General features: G+C 33.2%; 2 protein-coding genes across 3 annotated transcripts in view; both read left to right on the top strand.

Moving 5' to 3' along the window:
• The window catches only part of LOC107169313 (uncharacterized), a 52,462-nt gene extending 41,525 nt beyond the window's left edge, over positions 1-10,937 (top strand). The window contains exons 1-8 of one of the 2 annotated variants that reach the window (XM_089228594.1): positions 1,722-1,835; positions 2,228-2,417; positions 4,608-4,822; positions 7,623-7,737; positions 8,046-8,401; positions 8,536-8,724; positions 9,247-9,319; positions 9,722-10,937. In XM_089228594.1, the coding sequence (XP_089084720.1) occupies positions 1,737-1,835; positions 2,228-2,417; positions 4,608-4,822; positions 7,623-7,737; positions 8,046-8,401; positions 8,536-8,724; positions 9,247-9,270 (1,188 nt within the window). In that variant the 5' untranslated portion in view covers positions 1,722-1,736 and the 3' untranslated portion in view covers positions 9,271-9,319; positions 9,722-10,937. Of the gene's footprint in view, positions 1-1,721; positions 1,836-2,227; positions 2,418-4,607; positions 4,823-7,622; positions 7,738-8,045; positions 8,402-8,535; positions 8,725-9,246; positions 9,320-9,721 lie in introns of those variants that run through there. The other variant, XM_089228593.1, reaches the window with a different exon arrangement.
• A 7,631-nt stretch (positions 10,938-18,568) lies between these two features.
• On the top strand, positions 18,569-23,841 carry LOC149054887 (uncharacterized). The gene is made up of 2 exons (XM_089228692.1): positions 18,569-18,998; positions 19,070-23,841. The coding sequence occupies exons 1-2, from the start codon at positions 18,569-18,571 to the stop codon at positions 23,839-23,841; spliced, it is 5,202 nt and encodes a 1,733-aa protein (XP_089084818.1).
• The last annotated feature ends 316 nt before the right edge of the window (positions 23,842-24,157 follow it).

The following is a 24,157-nucleotide window of genomic DNA, read 5'->3' as shown; positions in this document are numbered from 1 at the left end:
GCGTTCTAGTTCAGAGTTTGGTCTTTAAAGATTTTATGAGGGAAATCTCAAGTTGACTCCGCTCCCATGCATAGGTAAAATACTATAATGTGTGTGTACTGATATAATATATTACGTCTATGATGAACTTGGTAAGCAAACGGTTTTTTCACATCACTTCAGTCTTCACATGACTATTAAACAGGAAAAATAACATGAATATAATGTATTAATATGTGTGTAGCGCAAGCGTGGTTTGGATGTATAGGCCCCACGTTCAACACAGTAACGCCAATAAAACCCGAGAAGGTAATGAAGTTTCGAGTATAGTATAAAATATGTATTCGTTTGATATTCATCGACATGAACATGGAAGAATTTCAAACTCAGTTGGATGCCAATTAATGCGAAGCTCTGTAGAGATTATTTCATAATAAATATTATCACATTATCTTTTTATGTTTTTTATATAACGCTATTCAAAACTTACTCATAAAGCATCGAGAACATCGCTAAAAAAATACTTAATGCAATTCAATGGGTACAATAAAAAAACATTATTATTATTATCGGAATTAAATGTTTGTTGAATTATTGTATATATTAATTATAATATTATGAAGTATAATACATAAACTTATATTTTATTTAGTCGTTGAAAACTGGCGAGATAATATTGTACTAGAGCCTATAATGAATTCAAAAAACTAGTTTTTCACTCTGTTCGGTTAAAGCAAAATATTTTATATACAACATAATGTCAACTGGAAACAAGCTAAACGAAAATCCAATAGCATTCAATTTGGAAATTCATGACTTCATGTCTTCTGCAGTCTGCAGAGTGCAAGATCATTTAAATCATTTGTTACCTGTGAAAAAATTAGGTAATTGATGAATGCATACAATTACCAGACGCTAGTAAATATATATTAGGTATGCATTTAGTACTTTGTGTGATACTTGCCCTTATCAGTTATCATGTGATAAGAGAGTAATATTATTATTATTATAGCTACAAGAAATGTTATATTATTTATATATATTTAAAAACATTAAAATGCTTTTAATTTAATAATTTAATTAAAAGCAATTATTATATGATCATGCACCGTAGATAGTGGTTATGCTTATGATTTATGAAATTATGATATAGATAGGTACCTAAACTTCCGATTTAAAATAAATTTTAATATGCTATAGGTACCAATATAATGAGATTAAATATTAAATTGCTCTCATTGTGTTCTGAGATGTTAATTTAACTTCCTGGCTGTAAAATATAATCGTATTGTTTTCAAAATACGCACATGGCCAATTTGTAAATACGACGCAATTATATTTTGAAAATACCATGCTAAAGTTATCATACGGATTTTTAAAACTATCTATTTTGTCGTAGAATAGCTATATATTGTATATATTTATTTACTAATTTAAAACGCGTTGTTTACTTTTCATTGACAAAAAATTGTTATTTTTTTTTACACGGTCGACTCCGATCTGTTTGCGTCAAAATATATGTTCTAAAGTTGTGACATGTTCACGTCCAAACATCACGTACGGTTTTCTGTAAGGGGTTTTATTGATTTTTAAATGTTAAACGACGTCAATAATAATATAAACGAACCATTATTATATTATATCGACACAATATGCATGTAAGTGTTTCTGTGTAAAATAGATTCGAGTGGGCGTCACGTCATATGCATCAGATTTCAAATTAAATGTACCGACAAATTATTTGAAGTTGTCCAATCATGATTATTATTCGAGTATATACGGTGGTCGTAAAATGTCGCCGGAGGCGCAGCATTCGTTTGCGCGTGTCTGGTGAAAATTTCTCCACTATCTTGCAGGTGATAAATTCTAACAATATCCAACGTACAGGTTTTTTATATTAATTTATTACAATATTATATATGATTGACCTTATATTATGAGAATAAAAAAATAAAAAAATACACTCAACGCGGTCGAGAATGTCACATCAATCATCTAATAACATATAGTCATCACCTATATCTAATAAAATATTATGTATAGGTAATGGCGTAAATATTTATTTTGTTCCGTGTCTGTTTGACCTAATCGTGTACCTACGACTTACCTAAAAAGCGAATACCCACATCGTTCAGATAATAATCAATTGGTATATACTTATAAGCATGTGTAGTATATATTATGACATTTAGATATTTTATGTTCACTGCCATTTTTTTAACGCATTCACGTTTGTTGTGTTCCGCAGGATTTTAATGACGCGCTGAGGGGCACAGAAGACGCGTCGGATTGGCTGATCGGCGGAAACGGCCGGTCGAATTCTCACGTGGTGCTGCACGACCGTCTGATGACCGACGCGCTGTTGGGCAATGCCCCTATCAAGGCCGAACACTCGTATTGTACCACTCACGGGTCTAGCGAATCGCTGGACGCTATAGGTGAGTCACGTCGCCGCGCATCATTCGTCGTCGTCGGGTTTCGTAATTCGCCATAATATATAATATATATGATTTATATAGTGTAGGACGTAGGTATATAATGTAAGCCCAGCGTAAATGGCACATTCTTCGCCGCATTCCTATACAATACTCTGTACCGTGGAACAATATAATAATAATAATGTAATGCACTCCTATATAAATACCAAATAGACAGAGTACGAGAAGAACCGTGAACCGCTTTTGGCGAGGAGGGGGTAACGGCCGTGAGTCATGGAAGACAAAACCCGTTACGTGTTCCACTAAAAGAAAATGGTCATTTGTTTTATATACATAATATATAAAAATGATATTATACTTACCTATCTTACTTATATTTCACCTATATACATCGTTATGGGCCACTAGAAATATTCTTCAGAGAGCGTTCCGCGGAAGCAAGGAATATTTCGGAAATATTTTCTTGTATATCTTGTCTCTTATGTGAATGTTCCTTTAAAAAAAAAAAAATTATTTTTACTAGTAGACAGAAGGTGGCTCCTATTCGGAAAACGATATTTTATTTCACATTGATTTTAAATAACCACCTTGACGAGTAAAATCATGAGCAATAAATCTATATAGGGACAAATTATAATTTTCCTGGAAAATTCTCGGTAATTCGGTATTAAGAATATCACTATTCACTATATCTATACATGACTATACAATATATATATATACACATTATGTAAGACAAATTGATTTAAAAAAATTAATTGTTAGATACCGAAGTAGGTCAACCTTTCGTTTATTTTTGTAAAGCAAATATTGAAAGTGATGCGCAGATATTATAATAATATATCATACATTTATTTGATATAGTAACCTAATTTGGCAAAATAACATGTGTGATGTGCATACAATCGAATTGTCCGGGTGAATATATGTAATGTTACCCTCCTCTAGTAAACTGTTGATTTTGCCCAACGGTTTCCGAAATGACATAGAACAGAAAAAGATAACATGTGTAATCATTATATCGAATATTTATGGAGTTGAATTTTTTTTTATGGAAATGTCACGATTTTATTTAAACCGTCGTAAAAAATAAACATCATACAAGTGGTGTAGTGTAACATGGCTGTTTAACCGAAATACCATCACAACAACAGTAGCTGCAGGTTTTTGAGCAGATATGGTTTTTTTTAGGCAGTAAACTCCGATTTATTTAATTCTATGTGTTCAACAGTGCCTGACTATAGTACTTGTTATAAACTCATGAAATGATAAAATGTGATAAAATAATGTTAACCACAAATATTATTTCGACAATATCCTTTAGATATGCTCTAATATTATATTAATATTAATACTCGTATTTAATCATTTATGGTCATCGAACTTCAACATTTTTGTCTTTTAAACTATTATAATTTATAATATTTTACTTCCCTTTACCTACGAACAGTAGTAATAACTACTGCAGTGGTTGAATTTTATCCACCCTTTAAACCGCAATCTATTTTTATAACCCCATATAGAAACAATACTTCAATTCTGTTTACATCTATTATACAGGGTGTAACAGGTACCTATATTTGAATAATAGTGGTGTTATGCACCAGGTGGTCACATTGTTAAATAATGATAAAATATAAAATGTATTTATTATTGATTACCTGTCTTTTAATGATAACAAAACACTGATTAACAAGAAATAAATTTTAATATTAACAAACTTTGAAAATCGTTTAAAAATCAATAACGTAACGAAATTAAAAGTTTTAAATACTTATTTATAAAATAGCTATCATGGATTATAAGAGAAAATATTAATTTAAAATTTAAATTATTTATTTTAAATTGTAAAAAAATAAAAAATAACATATAAAAATTATAGCGCGCAAAAATCATTGAAAAAAAAAATGAATAGAAAACAAGTTATAGCATTAGTCAAATAGACCTGTTAAACTCTGTATTAACGATTTCTATATACCTACCTACCTACTAAGGGGTTGTGTAAAAACTAAAAAATATTTATTACTACCTACATAATAATTTTAAAAGTTTCTTTCATAGAATCCTTTTTAGTTTAAATTGAATGGATTAAACCAAAATGGTTCAACTTTTTTCAATCGTATAATTCATTAAAGTACAATACAACACAATTTTTGTATTTTGTTAATTATGATTATACATATTTTTTAGATTTGGACGAAGATAGCAGCCAGGACGGAACTTGCAAGCTGACATTTGATGAAGTGAGATGTGATCGTACCAATAACATTGAAATGATTAGTATCAAAGAAGATACGAATTCAGTAAAAGATGAACCGATGAGTGACCAGGAATATGTTGAGACTTCCTCTTGCCCGCCATCACCATGTTCTGCGTCTGATGATACGCCCAGACATTATGGCAAGGTAATTTAAATAGCTAGCAGTTTAATTATAATAGGTTTAAAATCAATTTTTTTGTGTGGCCTGTTAATGTATTCCGAGAACAAATCATTTATTTTAATGGCTAGATACTACCTTATATTTATTTACAACAAATTTCAAAGAGTAAAATTATTTATTTATAGATTTATAATTCGATATAAAGTATGACTCAAATTACAATTTTCAATTAGCTGAATATGTTTTATTATTTTTTTTTAAGGAAATTCTGCGTGTATTAGGAAAAATTAGGTATAGCTTATATAACATTATTGACCATGATTTTAACATAATAATATTGCATTATTCAAATATAAAAGTGAAAATTATCGATAATACAATAATGTAATGAAAAAACAAGCAGTGAGTGTTTGTAGATTTTCGAAACTTGAATAAAATTATAGGTAGGTACAAAATTATTTTTAAGACTTTTTATTTAAATATCTTTACAAATTAGATTTCCTGCTTAATCGATATATAATCTACATAATGTTAATTTTAATAACAAACAATGCGTTTATTATGCTGACTAATTAATAATGATGATCATTTTTTTATCTCAAACATTGGTGTTTATTGATAATTTGTAAACCTAATATTAGTGTCAATTTATTGGTCTAATGCGTTTTTAAAAAAGAAACGTGGAATACTTTTAAAAAGAAATTAAAAAAATCTGAATGCTATATATTGAAATTGAACTCAATTAGGTGTTACAAATAATAGTTCCAAGAAAATAATTAAAAAGAGAGAATAATATGATAGATATATTAACGTTTTTTTTTTTTATACACCTATATATTATACATAAATCTATATTAGTTTTCATTTACTTGTAACGGCTCCCATCAATGTAACTACAGCAAATAATATACAATGATTTCTTCATGTTTTTTGATGTTTGCGAGATTAGAATTTATTTAACCGTAGAAAAAGTATAATATCTTACTTAATATATTTCATAATACCGATCAGTTATGCGAGTTCAGTTGCATACGATTCTAAAAAAATCAATTTTTCAGCTATAATCAGCAAGACAAATACATATTTATGAATGTTTTCCCGTTGTTTTAACATATCTGACAACTTAATAGCAACTACAATATATGTATATATATATAATAATGTATTATATATATATATTGTGTTACTAATGGAGTTTTCATTCTGAATTATTTTTTTCTGTGCATAAATATTATTTCATGTTTAATATTGTTTGGCACTCGCTAATAGAAAAAATTCCACTACCGGATAAAATAAAGGTGAATATTTGTTAAAGAAAATATAAATAAGAATATTTTAGTGACTTGAAAAAATAATATTTAAAAAATGTATATATCATAAAATGCTTTTAATTCATATCAGAGTAAATAATAATTAAATGTGTGATTACTTATTTATGAAAAGTACTTGTTATATAACCTATAAGTGCTCAAACACTCAATGAAACAAAATAATAATTACAATAGTCATAAAAGTTGATGATTTTTATTTAATAATATTTTTCTAAAAGTAAGTAAGATTTAGGTTAGAACCCAAATTGTTAATTAAAGCAATTCTTGTTCAGATTTATTATGTTAATTATAGTTCTTAGAATTTAATAAATTATAATCATTCGTTTTACTGACAAAATAAACATTAAATAAAGATAAACTTATAATTGAATAGCTAATTATTATTAATTTTGATTGTATCACTATGACAATATTATAATATATAAATTTGAATTTAATACAGTATTATTTTTATATTATGGCCGATTCAATATTTGTTACTTTAAGTAAATAAAAATATTTTTAATGTCAAAAATATAACCAGTATCGAAATCAATACCACATCTCAGAACTAATTTGTCAAGCACTAGGACCAAACCCACAGGACGTTTAAAAGCTTAATTTTATTCTTAAAAAAAACAGAATTGTACAATTTAATTTAATGTAATCATGTAAATACTAAAATACTAACAATGTAATCAAAAAAAATGCGTGTACTATTGGCCTAGTTGTCGATGTATATTTCAGATCAATAATAAAAAAAAAAAATAAAAAAATATTTTACTTGTGAAATATTTAATATTTTAATGACATGCTAATCTAATCTAACATACTAATGTCTTTATAATTTAATTAACAGTATGTCACTATCTTATGAATATTATGTTAATGTGAGCTTAATTTAATATGACGCGACTATATTAGATTATTTACCACTCTATAGTAATTTTCTTTAAATTCAAATTAAAAAATCAATTTCCTTTTAAAACAACAAAATTAATTATTTTCCGTACATACTTAAAATAAATAAAAATGCATTTTTAAGTTAGGTATAGATTTAAAATTATTAACTGTCAGTTACATGGCATGGATCCAATTTTCTACATGTAATTACATTTAAGTTTAAGATTGAAACAACGTTGCTGCTGTATAAGGTAAAGAAGAACTTAAAAATTGAAAAAATTAAAAATAACCAAAAATATATCAAGATTATTCATACACCATTGCAAAGCCAATACATTAATTGATGTACTCAGAATCTAAAAACATTCTGCATACACGTTTACACTGTGCATAAAATATTAAAATGTATCTCCTTGGACGCTTTGTTATATAATTCTTATATGAATATAATAATGGTAAAATATATTACTTTCAATACAAACATTACAATAAATGTTCGTATCCTTTTTTTATAAGTTGTTTTATATTTTAATTTGTGAATGGAGATGTTTGTAAAAAATCCATTATTATTTATTACCTAACATTATAAAATATATTTTAAATTTTTACAGGTACAGAAAACTAGTTACAAAGAACCCACAACTGTCGTATTGACCTCTAGAGCATTCCTTAATCAACCACACAGATTAATCGTCCCAAACTTTGGTCTGAAAATGGATGGCACAGGTAATACCCCAATGATACATAATATTAGGCATATACATTATGCACATAAAATATTTACATAAAAATACAATATAATATGTGTTACGACTTACGACATATCGTACTATATTCTACATTTGTCTGGTGGCCCCGGCATAATTGTCCTCGGGAATTAAACATACTCCTGCGGGGGCGAGGACCATCATGTTCCCATAATCATAACGTATTCACTGCAAACATTAAAGCGACACAATACTTTATATATTATACGCACTGGTATACATATTACACGTACTTACTTGGTGCTCTCGTTTGTTGCCCCTTTATAGGTTTTTCATTGCCACCCACGCCACCTTCTTCCACGTCAAGCGACAGCGAGGGCGGTAACGTATCACCGCACCACCGATCGTCGCCCACACGGCGGTTGTTCCTGTCGACGATGCCATCGTCGTGCTCGTCGTCTTCATCGTCTGCCGCAGCCTCAGCCACCATTAGCAGCAGCCGGCAGCCTATACAGACGCCTTTGATCAGTTGTCAACCAAAAGGTTCTACCGGTGCACTGACGCTTACGGAAGAGGAGAAACGTACCCTGCTGGCCGAAGGCTACCCGATACCTACCAGGTTGCCATTGACCAAGGCTGAGGAGAAGTCGTTAAAGAAAATCCGAAGGAAAATTAAAAACAAGGTACTTAACTCATTATTTTAAATACTATACCATCGCACTAAAGTATTATAATATTACTGTAATACTGTGTTACCGTTTTCCCATCCTATTCGTTTCAACAATCAATTGTTGACTAATACAATTTATTTACTCAGATATCGGCACAAGAAAGCCGACGCAAGAAGAAGGAATATATGGATACTTTGGAGAGGAAGGTGGAGATTCTCGTCACCGAAAATTGCGAGTACAAAAAGAAAATTGTTAACCTCGAAGAGAGCAATGGGTCCCTAGTCCAGCAACTGCAAAAATTGCAGAAATTACTCGGGCTACAAGCGACCCACATTGTAAGTTTATTATTTATTTAGTAGCAATATTTATAATTGTCTCTAAAAACTATCTGTTTGTTAAATAGAGAGTGTCTTTGGTATTATAATTAGCTTCTGTAGTGGTCTGTGTCATGTCTCTGACTCAGTTCACTACGTATTAAAATCAGGCGTATCATATAGGCAATATAGGTGCATTTGTGCGTTTATTAATTTTATCTGTTAACCACGAATAAAGTAGGTATAAAAGAAACAGCATGACAATTGTATCTATCATAATCATATTGAAATACACTTTCGTTATAAAACTAGCATTGAAATATCGTTTTTAATGCATACTGTAAGCATATCTCAGTGATATTATATTAATATTCATAACTAACATTTTAATTTGGGTTTTCTTACTAAGCCATAACAATCAATATTCATAGAATTGTAGTATTATAAGTACTATTATGTGTCTATGTATGTATGTATGTATGTATGTATGTATGTATAAGAAATGCCACATTATTAAAAAAATTTATATTATTTGTGTTTCAGAGTCAGCAATTGAAGACCAAATAATTACAAGCTTTTTAGTGGTGTAAAAACTATATATAACGAATGACCAATGGTGAGTAATTGAATAATAAAATAAATAATTTTATATATTATATAATATAATAATATTATTATATTATCTAAATGATATACTGAACTTAAGTCAAAATTATAATCCACTAACGCCATCTACTATTCTGGAAACGTTCTAAACTAATGGTATAATTTTTACCCAGAGAGGTCAATTTCCTATTATCCAATGATCAGTTTTTGTATGCCATATACTGTGTTGGCGTATACCTTAATAACATATAAAATATTATAATATTGCATTTTTGGATGAGCAATGAGCATATTATTATCTTTCACTTCACTGACTATCATCATTTTTTAGCATACAGATGCAGCTTTAACATAAAAACAATTACGAGTAAAAACTGTTATTTTATGTTCATTTATTTTTTTTTGTTTTCAGGTGCAAATACAATATGTTTAGGAGTTTTAGTTCAATGTCGACAGCTAGTCCATGATATAACTAAATGCGCTTCTGCGAGTATTCATATTTAACCATAACACTGCATGTTTATATAAGTACGCTGACGAGATACTCGCAACGACACAAGATAAAATTATTTATTTTTGACGTTCAGCCAATATTTTAAAGACAGAATTTTAATTCACGGCTGATAGAGTTTATGAAATAATATGAAATGCAAATCACATTTATGACTACATATAATAAACGTATTATTATATTCTGTAAGAAAAAAACGACTGATGAAATAAACACCAATTATCGGATAAAAGTGATGTTTTTGATGCACTTGTGCATCATAATAAATCAAAAATAATTAACTTTTAATCTCATTATTACTCGTTGTAAGTGCCAAAATTATAATTATAAACATATGTATGTAAATTTTTTTAAATTGCTTGTATCTGTGCCTGCCACATGTATATGCTATACAGACGTTATATTTTGTCTATGTTATATATTTATAAATCGATAAACAAACAATAATGTTAAGGATCGTTTTCCTAGAGTATTAATAAAATAAATTTATAATACAATTTTGTTGTTTGTACCTAAATTTATTAATTAAATTAATTATATTATATCGAATTGTACATAGTACATATTTTATACATTTGATTCAATTTTGTTGTTAATTTAAAATATATATTTTCTAGTTAAATTAGTTAAATTTTAAATATTATTACATTACAAACAAAATTTGAATTTTTTTGTTTTAGAAAAATATTTTTGTATAAAAGACATATTATATTATATATTAAATTGTGTGCAATTTTTTAGCAGATTTCCATTAGCACGTAAAATTATTATTTTATGTTATAGTGTATAACACTTGTTTTTTTTTTTTTTTATTATCATTATTATTATTATTATTATTATTGGGGTAGCACGTACGTTATATGTTTATGTATTCTCAGGTGTCCCAAATTATGTTTGGTCTTTTGTTTTACTTGTGAATATTGAAGGGAAATTAAATTTGACCAAACATTGTGCTCATCAATAATTGTTTTTCAATATTGTTTTATTGGAGTTCACTCAATATGATGAACTTCGTTGTATAGTTACTACTTAATCCATGATTTAAACCCAAACAGTTGGATATTAAAATCGTATGAATAATAAAAGAAGGAAATATACTTTTGTTTTTCTTGAAAAATGTCTTAAATATATTTTTATTTCATACCAAGAATGTCATTTCAGTATTTCATTAAGTAGCTTTAGTGAATATGTTATTGGATAACATCAATAAACGATACGAGTTGTCTCTATAGATAATAGATGTTGTTTTAAGTTCAATATTATAGTAGTTCATGAGTAAGTCATGAACCAAAGATTATTATCTTTTACTTAGTATGGTTGATAGACACTCATAACATTCCCACAAAAATGTTTAAAAAAAAGTCACAGCTGGTAGCTTTATGAACCTAAAATTGCATCTTTTAATAGTCTTTTAAATAGATTTATAGGTTTTAATAAGCAACGGTTTAAAATCTTACAAAAATGCACATGGTTTCTCACCGCATAGAGTTCAAATTTTCCTCATTCATTTTGATTGATCAACATTCATAAAATTCCACATCCGGTTCCACTCGTTTACCAACCGTTCTGAAGAATGAACAGTTTATGGTTTTATACATTATTAGTACATACAATTACTATCTTACATTAACTTGCACTGGTATTTATGTTCAAGTTTCGCTGTCACTTAAATACTGTGTTTGTTATAGATATTATATATATTTACGGTCTTGATACTATTGTGTTTTAAAAATAATGTTACATATTTTTATGGTATTATTTACTCTTAAATATATCAAAATTACAATCGAATTCCTGGTACCATCATTGTATTTGGCTGTGTGTGTGTGTGTGTGCACGCGTGTGTGGCGATGCCGATACCGTACAAAAGACGCTTCGGAAAATCTATACGACGTGACCGCTTCAAGGTCGACGCAGCTGCATTATGTATTTTTGAATTCACGTGCACATTTTCGTGATAAAAATAATACGTCAACAACGATATTATTAATATACTTACATTTTATTCAAATTTTTAGTTCTAAGACTGTGCAGTTTAGGTTAAACAATAAACTATGCTGTATTTTACATATCTACTGTGTATTAAAATTTAGTGAGATTAGCATTAAGATTATAGTATGTTTCATAATATATATATATATATCATATAGCATAGTAAAAAAAAAACTTTATTATGTGTGCTAATACATACGGGATTATACAAAATGATATGTTTAACGAAATATTTTTGGGAACGAAACGAAATTAAAACGAAATTTATTCGATTTTATTTAATGAATATTTTTTTTTGCCCATGAGTCTTAGTAATAATATTATGACAGTTTCACATAAATAGTATATAACAAGCATATCTGAAAGATCTGGTGAAATTGCACGTCGAATGATTTTTTATGGCATGCAAATATTGCAAATATATTTTCATTTCGTTATTACACATTTAAATGTTGTATTTAAAAAAAACATTGTAAAAAATTAGTATTTACTATTTTAAAAAAATAAAGTTACTAATTATAAAATTTTAAAAGTTTATACAACTTACTACAAGATAATATATTTTGTACGTTGAAAATATTGGTTCATCCATGTTTTCGATATACTTGTCAACATTCAGTAAGTTGTGAACTTTTATTTTCCACATAATATGATTAGATAAAAATGAGACAAATTAAGCAAGTGTTGTCTGTATTCATCACACCTTCTATTTACAAATTATTCAATGATAAACAGTATCAAAAATTATATTATGAATATAATGAAAGTGTTTTCGTTTGATTGACCAATAAAACAGAGATAATATTATAAAAATGTTCTTAAATACTATATTCACTCCCAACTCAACTCCAGTACTAATCCTCTCATTAAAGATATGGCTTCACTGCATATCCCAGGCAACCCCCCTCGAAGGCTCAAACGAAATTGGAATCGAGATCTCCTTAAGTGATCTAAATCCAACTATAAGTTCTTAGGTGTTACCAATGGGTGACTTCCTTAAAAGTTATTGTTTTAAAAAAAAAATTATGTATATATTCTATATCAAAATTACTAAATGTGCTTGTTGTATAGATTGTTTTTGAAAATAAAAATAATAATAAAAATACTATATTATGTTTGTAATTTTTTTAACAAATCCCACCGTCCTACCTCTCCAATCAGTGCAAAATAATGGTTTATACTTTGTGGATACTGAGGTTATATTACTGCTAGCACGGCACATTAGGCTTTTTATCCTTTAAGAAAATCAGCTATAGTATTTTGTGTACTTCTTTATTATATACTTAATTTTATACATATACACCTATAACACACTAAAAACACTTTTAAATTAATGGACACGAGCCTTAAATGATTTAAGACTCTTACTAATTATTTTACTAATAAACAGTATTTATAATTAATCAAACATTTGGCTGAAATAAATGCCAAACAATATCAATCATAAATGCAGTGAAAGCAGAAAAAATATTTTTAAGAGGAACCAGAATATAATGATCAAAATGATTTAGCATAATATTTCATATTTGTATCCAATAATAGGTACTTATGTAATAAATCTATATCATATATGCTTACAGCTGTATCCAAAAATACGAATGGTTGGTATTATTGTGCAATTTGATAATTTTGTGAATGTATGCAATATGAATATAATATTATGTATTTATATATATATTAATATTGCATGGCATAAAAATAACACAATATATGATACCTATTTATAATTTGTAAGATATTTCGTACTACGAGTTATTGTATTTATTTTTTCTGAAATAAATAAAATTGCAAACTGTCAAAGTTAATTTTATATAGTCAATATTTCTCATATAAATCGCAGTGTTTGTATATATTTATATTTAATATAATTTTAACCGTACACAATTACTACGTTAATATTATAATGACGTTAAAACGATTTGAAATTCAATAGGTTTTAAATTCTTTAACTACATAGTGCGAGCGTTTTAACGTCATCATATAAACGTAGTACCTAAATATTACTTGATGTGCTAATAAACTGTCATGACTCATGAGGCAGTAGGACATTCAAAAGAAACCAATAAAAAAGAAAACCAATCAATCATCGGTGTTTTTGAAAATGGGATAAACGTTGGAAAATCCAAGAATCTTGGAAGAAATAAAATAATAACACAATAATACATTTTATGAATATTAAATAAGTTTTAACAAAAAAATATTTGTTTTGTACTAAGACCTGCAGTACATGTTTGATGTTGACAACACATGGGTCATGTGGATACAGCAAAAGTAGTGATGTATTATACTTACATATATTACTTATAATATTATTATTTTTATGTAAATGACATAGTCGTTACTCGTTATGCGAACTTTATGTAATCCTGCACATACATTGGTCAATTTAAAACTCCTAGATGGCTAGATAGTAGATACCCTATATACACATTTATACCTACATTACATACACACTAATTCTTCCTCCAAACTAAAATGGGCTGCTCCTCATGACACCGACGCACCATACCATGTCACCACTCGGGAGTTCACCAATTGCGCTTAAAATGACCTCTTTATGTACCAATTGCGCACTAAAAATTTAAGGTTCGATAAACCAATTGCGCTTTAAAAATTTTAGGGTCGATAGACCAATTGCGCTCTATACATTTTACATTACCTAAGGAAAACTTATTAGTTAGTTACTAACTGATTTTTTTACGAGTAATGGTTTGGAAATCGTGATGTTTGTATTTTGCATGCCTTAATCCTTAATTTGAGTATGACATTACAATTTAGAATAATATAATTTGGTTAGTTTACAAAATAATATATTTGTTCACCACGAGGTATAATAATAAAATAATAACATGATGATTCAAAAAAAAAAATATATATAATAAAAATAGATTAATATGTACATTAACCAGTCACACGTTTGATCGTCAATTATTCAAAATTAAATCGTAATTATAAATATAATAAAAATATATAGGTATAAACACATAAATGATTTTTTGGGAGTATTAATAGATACATAATAATATTATAATTCATATTTAAACATTATTATAATAATAATAACACACAATCTTTAAAAATTATTTTCTGCTAATTTCGCAAGATTTGTATTTATTGATATAAGAATTGATTGTTAATTATTTTGTTAAATATGCTCTATTTGAAATATATTAAATAAAATATAAAAAGCGCAATTGGTATATTTACCCTAAAATACAAATTTTGTTTTAGGCGCAATTGGTCCATGCCCCACCGGCCACCACTCACCTTTATAAAATAAGAAATTCATTTAATCATGGTATATACTCGTATTTTATAGGTATGATATTTTTCTGTGCACGATTCGTACCTGCGTTGTTTGGTAATTTTAATACTGATTACTTGTATAGCTGTATCTACCAGACTACGTCTATAATACGAGAACAATTGTCATTCATGATATTAAACCAGCCGAAAATTACTTGAAACAGTCATTCGGTCGGTAACGGTAAGCTCCAGTTCATTATACTTTTCCTCCAAATCTAATTTTTAACTAAATCACAATTTATATGTAGACTTGTAAATACGTATTAAAAGTATGCTTTTAAACTGTTATTGTTTTTATTAATATATATTTCAATTATTTCCTTATTGTTTCTCATTGGTATGTAATAAAACATTTTCCGCGTCTTCTTTGTTCCTAATTTCATTTAGACTGGCCGTCCTCGGAATTTATACACTTACACTATACACATAACAAGTATTATAAAGTTACACATAAATTGTAATTTACATATATATAGGTATATAATTGTCACAATAGTTATAGTTGTATATACTATATAGTTGTAAATGTAGAAATTTTATAAGACATAATTCAAACTATAAAATATAATCTCAAAAGCTTCTATGATTCAGTAGAAATATTGATTTTTATCGTAAGATTTTCCAAGCCATTGCTTAGAACTCAATCTTCTCTTATAGTTACAATATTCTTCTAAGTTCTAGCCTCTATAAGTAACTTTTTGTATTTAGTATCTACTATTACAGTATTATATATAACCTATATTTAGTTTTCGGCACATTCTAAAGTTTAACATTTCTAAAAATATGAAAATGCTGGATATAGAAGTGAAATTGATCAATTGAACCTATTCAAACTCTTCAATAATAAGACAAAAAATAAAAAACAGTTGTTGTAAAATCAATACATTTATTGCTCCGTTCAGGATCTAAAACGTGAGCAATGGTAACACGTTACTCAGTATTTTCCGCTTCCAAGAAATTTTATGAACTATAAATACTCGTATGTTTATAATCAATATACTCGTACATATACATAGCAGACCGCTCCTATTCACTCATCAACGCCCACAACAAACCACCGAGTCTAGCAATTTCAAATTTCAAAATTCGACCCTTAAGGGGATAAAAGGGGTAACAATTAAAAAATCAACTAACCGGAACCGCTGAACTATGACTATGAATTTTGACAGTAGTTTTGTTTTATGGTGTAAAAACCCACTAAAATTTTTTTCAAAATTCAACCCCTGCCTCGGTTAAAAGAGTTAAAAAAAAAATCATCTATCCTGAACCACTGAAGATATGAGTATGGAAGTTTAGATTCTGAAAGAAGTGATGAATGTATTGATTTTACAATGATGTGTGTTCTTTTTTTTGTGTCTATGTACAGTACCTATAACTAGTCGAAATAATGCTTCAATTTCAAACTTTGGGGATGGTTTCTGGTGTAAGAGTGAATATCCTTGGTGCATTATAGAGGTCAAAAGTTAGCATTTTCCAACAGTTTTCAAAAAAATCAAGAAAAACAGAAAAAAAAATGATAGAAAAACGGTAATTTTTACGTAAAACCAGTTTTCGACCAAATCGATTTTTTATATGGTTGCAATTCAAAAACTAATCACTGTAAATACTTAAAATTTCCAGGCAAATTTTTTTTTAGCGTTTATAGTTCAAATTTTTACGAAAACTGTCGTAAACGCGAAATTTTGCAAATAATTTTGAAGTTGAAAAATCATAAAAAATTTTGTGTATATAACTAAGGTTTAAAAATACAACACTAAGTTTTCCATAAGTTTTTCTTCAAGTAGCTATAATGAAAACTCGAAGCATCATTATAGGAAAAATTATAATTAAATATTATGTTATATAATTAAATATTTTCAAATTATTTAAAATGTAAAAAATCTTTAATATTAACCTTGGTTTTATGTAAAATGTTGTATACCTAATCATATGGCTTAAATCGATTTGTAAATTTAAAAAAAAATGATTTAAATAATAAAAATAATAATTATAAATATAATATAATATTCAATATACCTAATTGTGTTTTTTCATCGTCTGATTTTAATTAGCACTGGTTCATTGCATCTGAAATAATTGTTTGAAACCAACTCATGTTATATTATTATACTTAATAAACATTAGTTATTGTCAAACAATTATTTCAAATCCAATGAACCAGTGCTAATTAAGATCAGACAATATGACAGAACAAAATTAGGTATATTGAATATTGTTGGGTACATAATCGACATATGATATTTTTGCGCATTATATGCGTCCGCCGCCACCGATAAGCTGTGAGAGCGGACTTGGACCTCACGAAGTGGGGAACCGCGCTGTCGCATCTAGCCACCCGTCGCCGTTGCGCCGCCGCTGGCCGTTGTCGTTTTCCAGCCGTCTAGGCAGACTGCACGAGCTGCATGTTTCTCTTTGTCGCGAACCGACGCCCCGTCGTCGTAAATCACCATTGTGCGTTTTATTGTTTTTTTTTTGTGCACCCGAGCCCTCGCGCTCACCAACACATCGCGTCCGCGATCCGTGTTTGCCGAACCCACGGCTTATTTTTTTTTCGCCTGCCCGATCTTTTCGCTGTGCGCCCCGGGCCGTGCACCTACACGTCCACGTGGTTTCCGTCCGTTCGCTTGACGCAGTGCGAACTCACCGAACGCGGTGCGCTCAACTAGTTTTTTTTGTATTGTTGTGTCGTTGTGGACGACGTCCGTCCCGCAACCCGAGCCGTGCTCAGAATTTGTTAACTTGCATTCGCGCCCACGTGTTTTCGCCCGCCGTCGTTACCGGCCGTATATACGTGGTGTCGTCGTACCTGTTCGTCACGTTCGACGTAGGTGCAAGTGCTGCACACCAGTTCAACGTCCGTTGTCACCGTCTCACCGTCGAACCGGGTCAGTTGCCGCACTCTCACCGTGGTATCATCGAACTTTCTTCGTATCAGGTCGTACACACGATTATCTTGTTTGTTATTGTTTACATTTATTACTCGCATTACGCGACCCATACGTTTTTTTGTATTATCATATATTGAATTATTATAGTAGTGTTTTGCCGATCGAGTTGTGATCGTGCCATGACAAATACTATTACTAACACTAGTACGTAAGATATTTGAATTGCAGAACGCCAACAATAAATATTGTTCTGTACATTGCCACACCATCAAACTCAATGTTATTAGTTATCTTATATTCATGTCCTTATAGTTATACAGTCCACTATCTCTCTCTCACTCTCTCCTCCTTACAGGGATCTCTACCGGTTTTCGACATAAGTAACTACACGCCCGACGCGTAACGTGTTGACCGCCGTCCGTGCGCGCACGTATTCGTCATCGGCTTTACAGGTGCAGCCGTCTATCGCACATTGTTTTGGTCCTTCGGGCCGGATTTTATTTTCGTGTAATTACTTCGTCACAATCGTACCTCATCACATATTAATTTAATCCGTATCGTCATGGCACCAACAAAGAAAGAAGAGGATCCGGAAAAAGTTCTACTGCGAAGTCGCGTCAAACGCGATAATATATTAAATTCGGTTAAACATATTCACGCCACAGCATTAGAGGCACGCGCTGATATTGGAAAAATACCGTCGTTGATTATTCACGCTGAGGAACTAAATAGGTTTGTCGAACAATTTCATCACCAACAAGATATCATTATTAATGCATTAATCGATGTTGACCGTATTGCCGAGTTTGAACAGGCTGATCGTCCGTTGATTACTTCCATGGAATCCTTACGCCTTGAAATAAAAACAATTGTCGCGAGTGCCGTTCCCGTGACTACTTCCGAAAGTAAATCGTCGTCTTCGTCGTTCACCAATTCCGTGCCACAACAACAATTCGTCGCGTTACCAAAAATTAAATTACCTATGTTCGACGGCAACTTACTATCGTGGCGATCGTTTCGCGATATATATATATATCACTCGTACATGATAACCAACACATAGATGACGCACAGCGTTTTCATCATCTACTGTCGTGTTTATCTGGTTCAGCGTTGGCTATTATTAAATCTATACCGTTGTCCGCGGCTAATTACCCGATCGCGTGGGACGCGTTGTCCGAGCGTTACAACAATAAACGTTTGTTAGCTTCCGCTCACATGGACAAATTATTCGCCTTTAAACCAATCGCTCATGAATCACTACCAGCTTTAGTTGAGTTCGTTAATACATTTAAGGAAAATGTATCAATAATTAAATCGCTGGGGGTCGCTGACCTTTCGAGTTTTTTGCTTTTCCATATGTGCTCTCGCGTTCTCGACCCGATCACTTTACAACTGTTCGAATCTAGTACGTCACAGTCAACTATTCCGACTTTTGACGAATTAGTAAATTTTGTGCAACATCGATGTAAGATTTTGGAAAATCTTACCAAATCTAATAAAGTCGGTCGCAACGAAAAACCGTTCGAAAAACCGGATGTTCGCGGTAAACATACCAAATCGACTAAATCAGTGTTCGCTGCTACTACGTCCGCTTCGACTAAATATAAGACTAGGAATTGTTTATATTGTGATAAGCCCGATCATAGAATATATCAATGTCCGAAACTCACCGGAATGACTGTTGATAAACGACGAGATGCTGTATTAGCTCGTAAATTGTGTTTCGCGTGTTTGAGTTCGAGTCATATGGTCAATACGTGTCCGTCAACCAAGGGTTGTTTTTCGTGCAACAGTAAGCGTCATCACACCCTACTACATCGTGAACAAAATCGAACGTCAATTGTAGATAATACGACTTCGAATAGTAACCCGGTACCCCAACCCACCACGTCGAGTGGTGACTCTAGCTCGTTTGTCGGTGCCGCCTGCGCCAATTCTACCGTCGTACTAGGTACAGCGATTGTTCACATTAAGGATGCGTGGGAACAAGTACACTGCGTACGCGCACTGCTCGATAGTGGCTCGCAGATTTCCGCCATGACCGGTGATTGTGCAGCGCGGCTTGGACTTTCGAAACGTCGTTACAAGTCTGACATCGTAGGTTTCGCACAAAGTCCTGTGTCCCACGTTCAAGGTATAACCAGCTGTCAGTTTTCCTCACACGTTAAACCAGATTATTTATTCCCGTCTGTTGACTTAATTGTTCTAAAACAAATTACCACTGCCATGCCAGCTACTCGGTTACCAGCGACCGTGCGTCAACAATATCAACACCTTCGATTCGCCGATGACAAATTCGACATCCCGTCTCGCATCGACGTTCTATTCGGTGCGGATATCCTACCAAGTCTGATCCGCCCACACGCGGGTGTGGAACATCACTCGGGTTTACCATCGGCCCTTGACACTCAGCTTGGCTGGATAATTTTCGGCTCATTTTCTACTCCGAACAAGTCACCTCCAGTCACGCTGACCACCGCAATCGCTCCGTCTTCAATCGACGATTTAATTAAAAAATTCTGGTTGATCGAAGAACCCGCCGCCCCGTCGTCGCCCACCACGGAAAACCAGTGGTGCGAAGAATATTTTATAAAGTCTACCTCGCGTGATACGACAGGTCGATTTTGTGTCGCCCTACCGTTTCGCCATTTGTTCACCGGTTCAACTCAACAGCAAGGTACATCGCGTCACGGGCTAGGTGATTCGCGTTCCATAGCAATGAAAAGATTCTATAATCTAGAAAAGCGATTGGCCAAGGATCCCGCGCTGTATGCGGCGTATCGCCAGTTCATGTCCACCTATCGTTCGCTGGGACACATGGTGCCAGCCCCGTCACCGGGCATCTATTTCATTCCACATCACGCCGTATTCAAGTCCGATGGTGATATGTCAAAAATACGAGTCGTCTTCGACGCTTCCTCAGTCTCTTCGTCTGGTCGTTCTTTGAATGATGTTTTGTGCACCGGACCTAAACTGCAAGTGGATTTGCGTGACATTCTACTGCGTTGCCGATTACACAAATACATTCTGACCGCCGATATTGTCAAGATGTACCGACAAATCCTTATTCGTTCGGAAGATCGCGTATTCCAACACATATTCTGGCGTGATTCCCCCACCGATGACCTGCAGGAATTTCAACTATGTACCATCACTTATGGCCTTAACTGTGCACCCTACCTTGCAATCCGGTGCTTACATGAACTTGATGCCCAAGATGGTCACCGATTCCCGTTGGCGAAGGGTGTTCTCACTCAGTCAGCTTATGTGGACGACATTGTTATAGGTTCAGACACCGAAGAACAATTATTACGCCGAAAGAACGATATTGTCAACTTACTTCGTGGTGGAGCTTGTGAGTTGAGCAAGTGGACGAGTAATAGTGCCCTCATTCTCGAGTCTCTCCGTCCTGAAGATCGAATAGATTCCGTATCCTTTGATCCACGAGATGAGCAGTCGGTCAAAGTCCTCGGTCTTCATTGGAACACGAATAATGACAACTTCGCCTACCATACCAGTGTTCAACAAACTTCCTCAACCAAACGCCAAGTCCTTTCAGTCATAGCACGTTTGTTTGATCCTATAGGCGCGCTGGGTCCGTTGTTACTTTGGGCAAAGTGCTTTATGCAATCGCTGTGGTGCAGCAAGCTTGGGTGGGATGATCTCATTACCGACGAGTTATTATCGACATGGCGTCAATTTTGTTTGGAGCTAAATGATGTGTTTGGCCTATCAATCCCTCGTTACATTCCGGCTGTACATCAGCAAGATATTCAATTGATGGGCTTCGCGGATGCATCGACCAAAGGATACGCGGCCACCATATTCATGCGCAGTGTTGACGCCGCGGGGGACATATTAGTCAAATTTATTACATGTAAAACGAAGGTCGCCCCTATCAAAACTGCCGTCGCCAACGATTCTCCGTCTATACCACGTTTGGAACTATGCGGGGCGCTATTGCTGGCTCAAACACTCCACCATGTCCGTCAGGTTCTGTCGTCCGAGATCTCCATAACTTGTCTTCGTGCCTGGACCGATTCATCCATCGTTTTGTCATGGCTGACATCGGATCAAAAATATTTTAAGATTTTTATCACTAATCGAATCGCCAAAATCCACCAGCTTGTCCCTGCCTGCAAGTGGAGTCACGTGTCGACCGCCGAGAATCCCGCGGACCCTGCTTCCCGCGGGCTTCTACCCAGGGCTGCGATGTCATCGGATATTTATTGGAATGGCCCAGAGTTTTTGCGACGGCCGGAAGAGCAATGGCCCAAGTCCAAATTCACGCCATTGAGTCCTGACCAATTGCCCGAGACCAGGCCTAACGTCACTTCGACTCTTGTCGCCAATGTATCGTCATCTCCACTTGAGTTGTTCACTCGGTTTTCATCGCTTGCCAGAATGCAACGTGTCCTTTCGTTCGTTTTCCGTTTTGTACGTCGCTCACGCCGACAGCCCGTTTGTTCGGGGCCACCAATGTTTTTAGAATACGAAACTGCACTATCCGTTGTCGTACGCCAGACACAAAAATATTACTTTTCCGAACTTATTAACATGTTGAAGAAACAGTCTACGATATCACCTCCGTCGTTAGCTCAATTAGCGCCCTACGTCGATGAGACAGGAGTTTTGAGAGTCGGAGGCCGTCTACGTTTTTCCTTTATACACCCTGACTCGAAGCACCCGATTCTGCTGCCACGAGATTCACATCTTACGACATTGTTAATTCGTCATTATCATTTGTCGTTCCTCCATGGCGGACCGAAGCTGATATTGTCAATGTTGAACAGGAGGTTTTGGATCATGTCTGGCCGCGCCGCAGTGCGTCGTGAAATTTTTGCTTGTGTTCCGTGCACACGTCACAAGGCCATCCGTCCTCAGCCAATCATGGCCGATTTGCCGCCATACCGAGTTCGACCTCATCGACCATTTTCCCATGTTGGTATGGACTATGGAGGTCCTTTTCTTGTGAAAGAGCATAAACGTCGCAGCGCCCAATCAGTGAAAGTATATCTGGCATTATTTGTATGTATGGCTGTGAAGGCAGTTCATCTCGAAATCGTCACAGAGTTAACCACTGATGCGTTTCTCGCGGCCTTGGATCGCTTTGTCGCTAGACGTGGGATTCCTACCGATATTTATTCTGACTGCGGCACGAATTACGTGGGTGCTGCGCGTCAACTCAAACTGCTATTTCGCAACGCCAAAGAGCAGGATCGAATCTCTTCACATCTGGCGTGCACGTGGCATTTCAATCCGCCTGCCACACCGCACTTCGGCGGCATTTGGGAAGCTGGAATTAAGAGTGCCAAGGTCCATCTCAAGCATGTTATTGGTCAGCAGATATTAACTCATGAAGAATTTGTTACTTTGACTACCCGCGTCGAGGGTATCCTCAATTCTCGACCAATCACGCCGGCGTCATCTGACCCGCATGATTTAAGCGCCTTGACTCCGGGGCATTTCTTGATCGGAGAACCTATTCACGCCCTACCAGAACGTGACATCACTGACATAAAGATTAATAGGTTGAACCGATGGCAACTCATACGCCAATGCCACCAGTCTTACTGGAAGAGGTGGTCCCGTGAGTACTTGTCGTCGTTGCAAGGTCGTTCAAAATGGTACAAGTCATCTCCAAATTTGAAGGTCAACGATATGGTCATTGTTGAGGCCCCATCTCGACCACCTACCGAATGGCGGCTCGGTCGTGTCACCGAGGTCCACCCAGGTGCCGATGATGTTGTCCGTGTCGTGTCCGTGCGCACTCGGGACGGTATCTACAAGCGCCCGGTCGTGAAACTTGTGCGTTTACCAGTCGAGCCCTAAACTTGCCCTCATCTCCCAAGGTCCTCATTATGTAAATTTTTGTAATTTTTTTTTTTTTTTTTTTTTTTTTGTGCAACAGTCACAGTCTGGTTCACGTTATTTATGTACTTGTCTACTGATGAGTGTCAGGTACTATGTAGATATTTTAATTGTTATTTATCATGTATTTTTGCTCCGTATTTTTTTGTAATGTGTACGATCTGACTTCAACGTCCATCTTCATGTTTGATGATCTCTTGAAAGACGCCCTGGTCTTTCAACGCGGGGAGGAAATGTTGGGTACATAATCGACATATGATATTTTTGCGCATTATAT

This window comes from Diuraphis noxia, unplaced genomic scaffold (genome assembly GCF_037042655.1).
Source record: "Diuraphis noxia isolate RWA-SAM2 unplaced genomic scaffold, SU_Dnox_SAM2 contig0005, whole genome shotgun sequence".
Taxonomy (NCBI): domain Eukaryota; kingdom Metazoa; phylum Arthropoda; class Insecta; order Hemiptera; family Aphididae; genus Diuraphis; species Diuraphis noxia.
This window is presented reverse-complemented; position numbering and strand designations above follow the sequence as displayed.

What these genes read in the sequence shown, in the direction of transcription:
- LOC149054887 (XM_089228692.1), top strand. Translation starts at nt 18,569, where the DNA reads ATGGCACCAACAAAGAAAGAAGAGGATCCGGAAAAAGTTCTACTGCGA. An exon ending in TAAATTACCTATGTTCGACG is followed by an intron (nt 18,999 to 19,069) that starts GCAACTTACTAT and finishes ACCAACACATAG; the next exon opens with ATGACGCACAGCGTTTTCAT.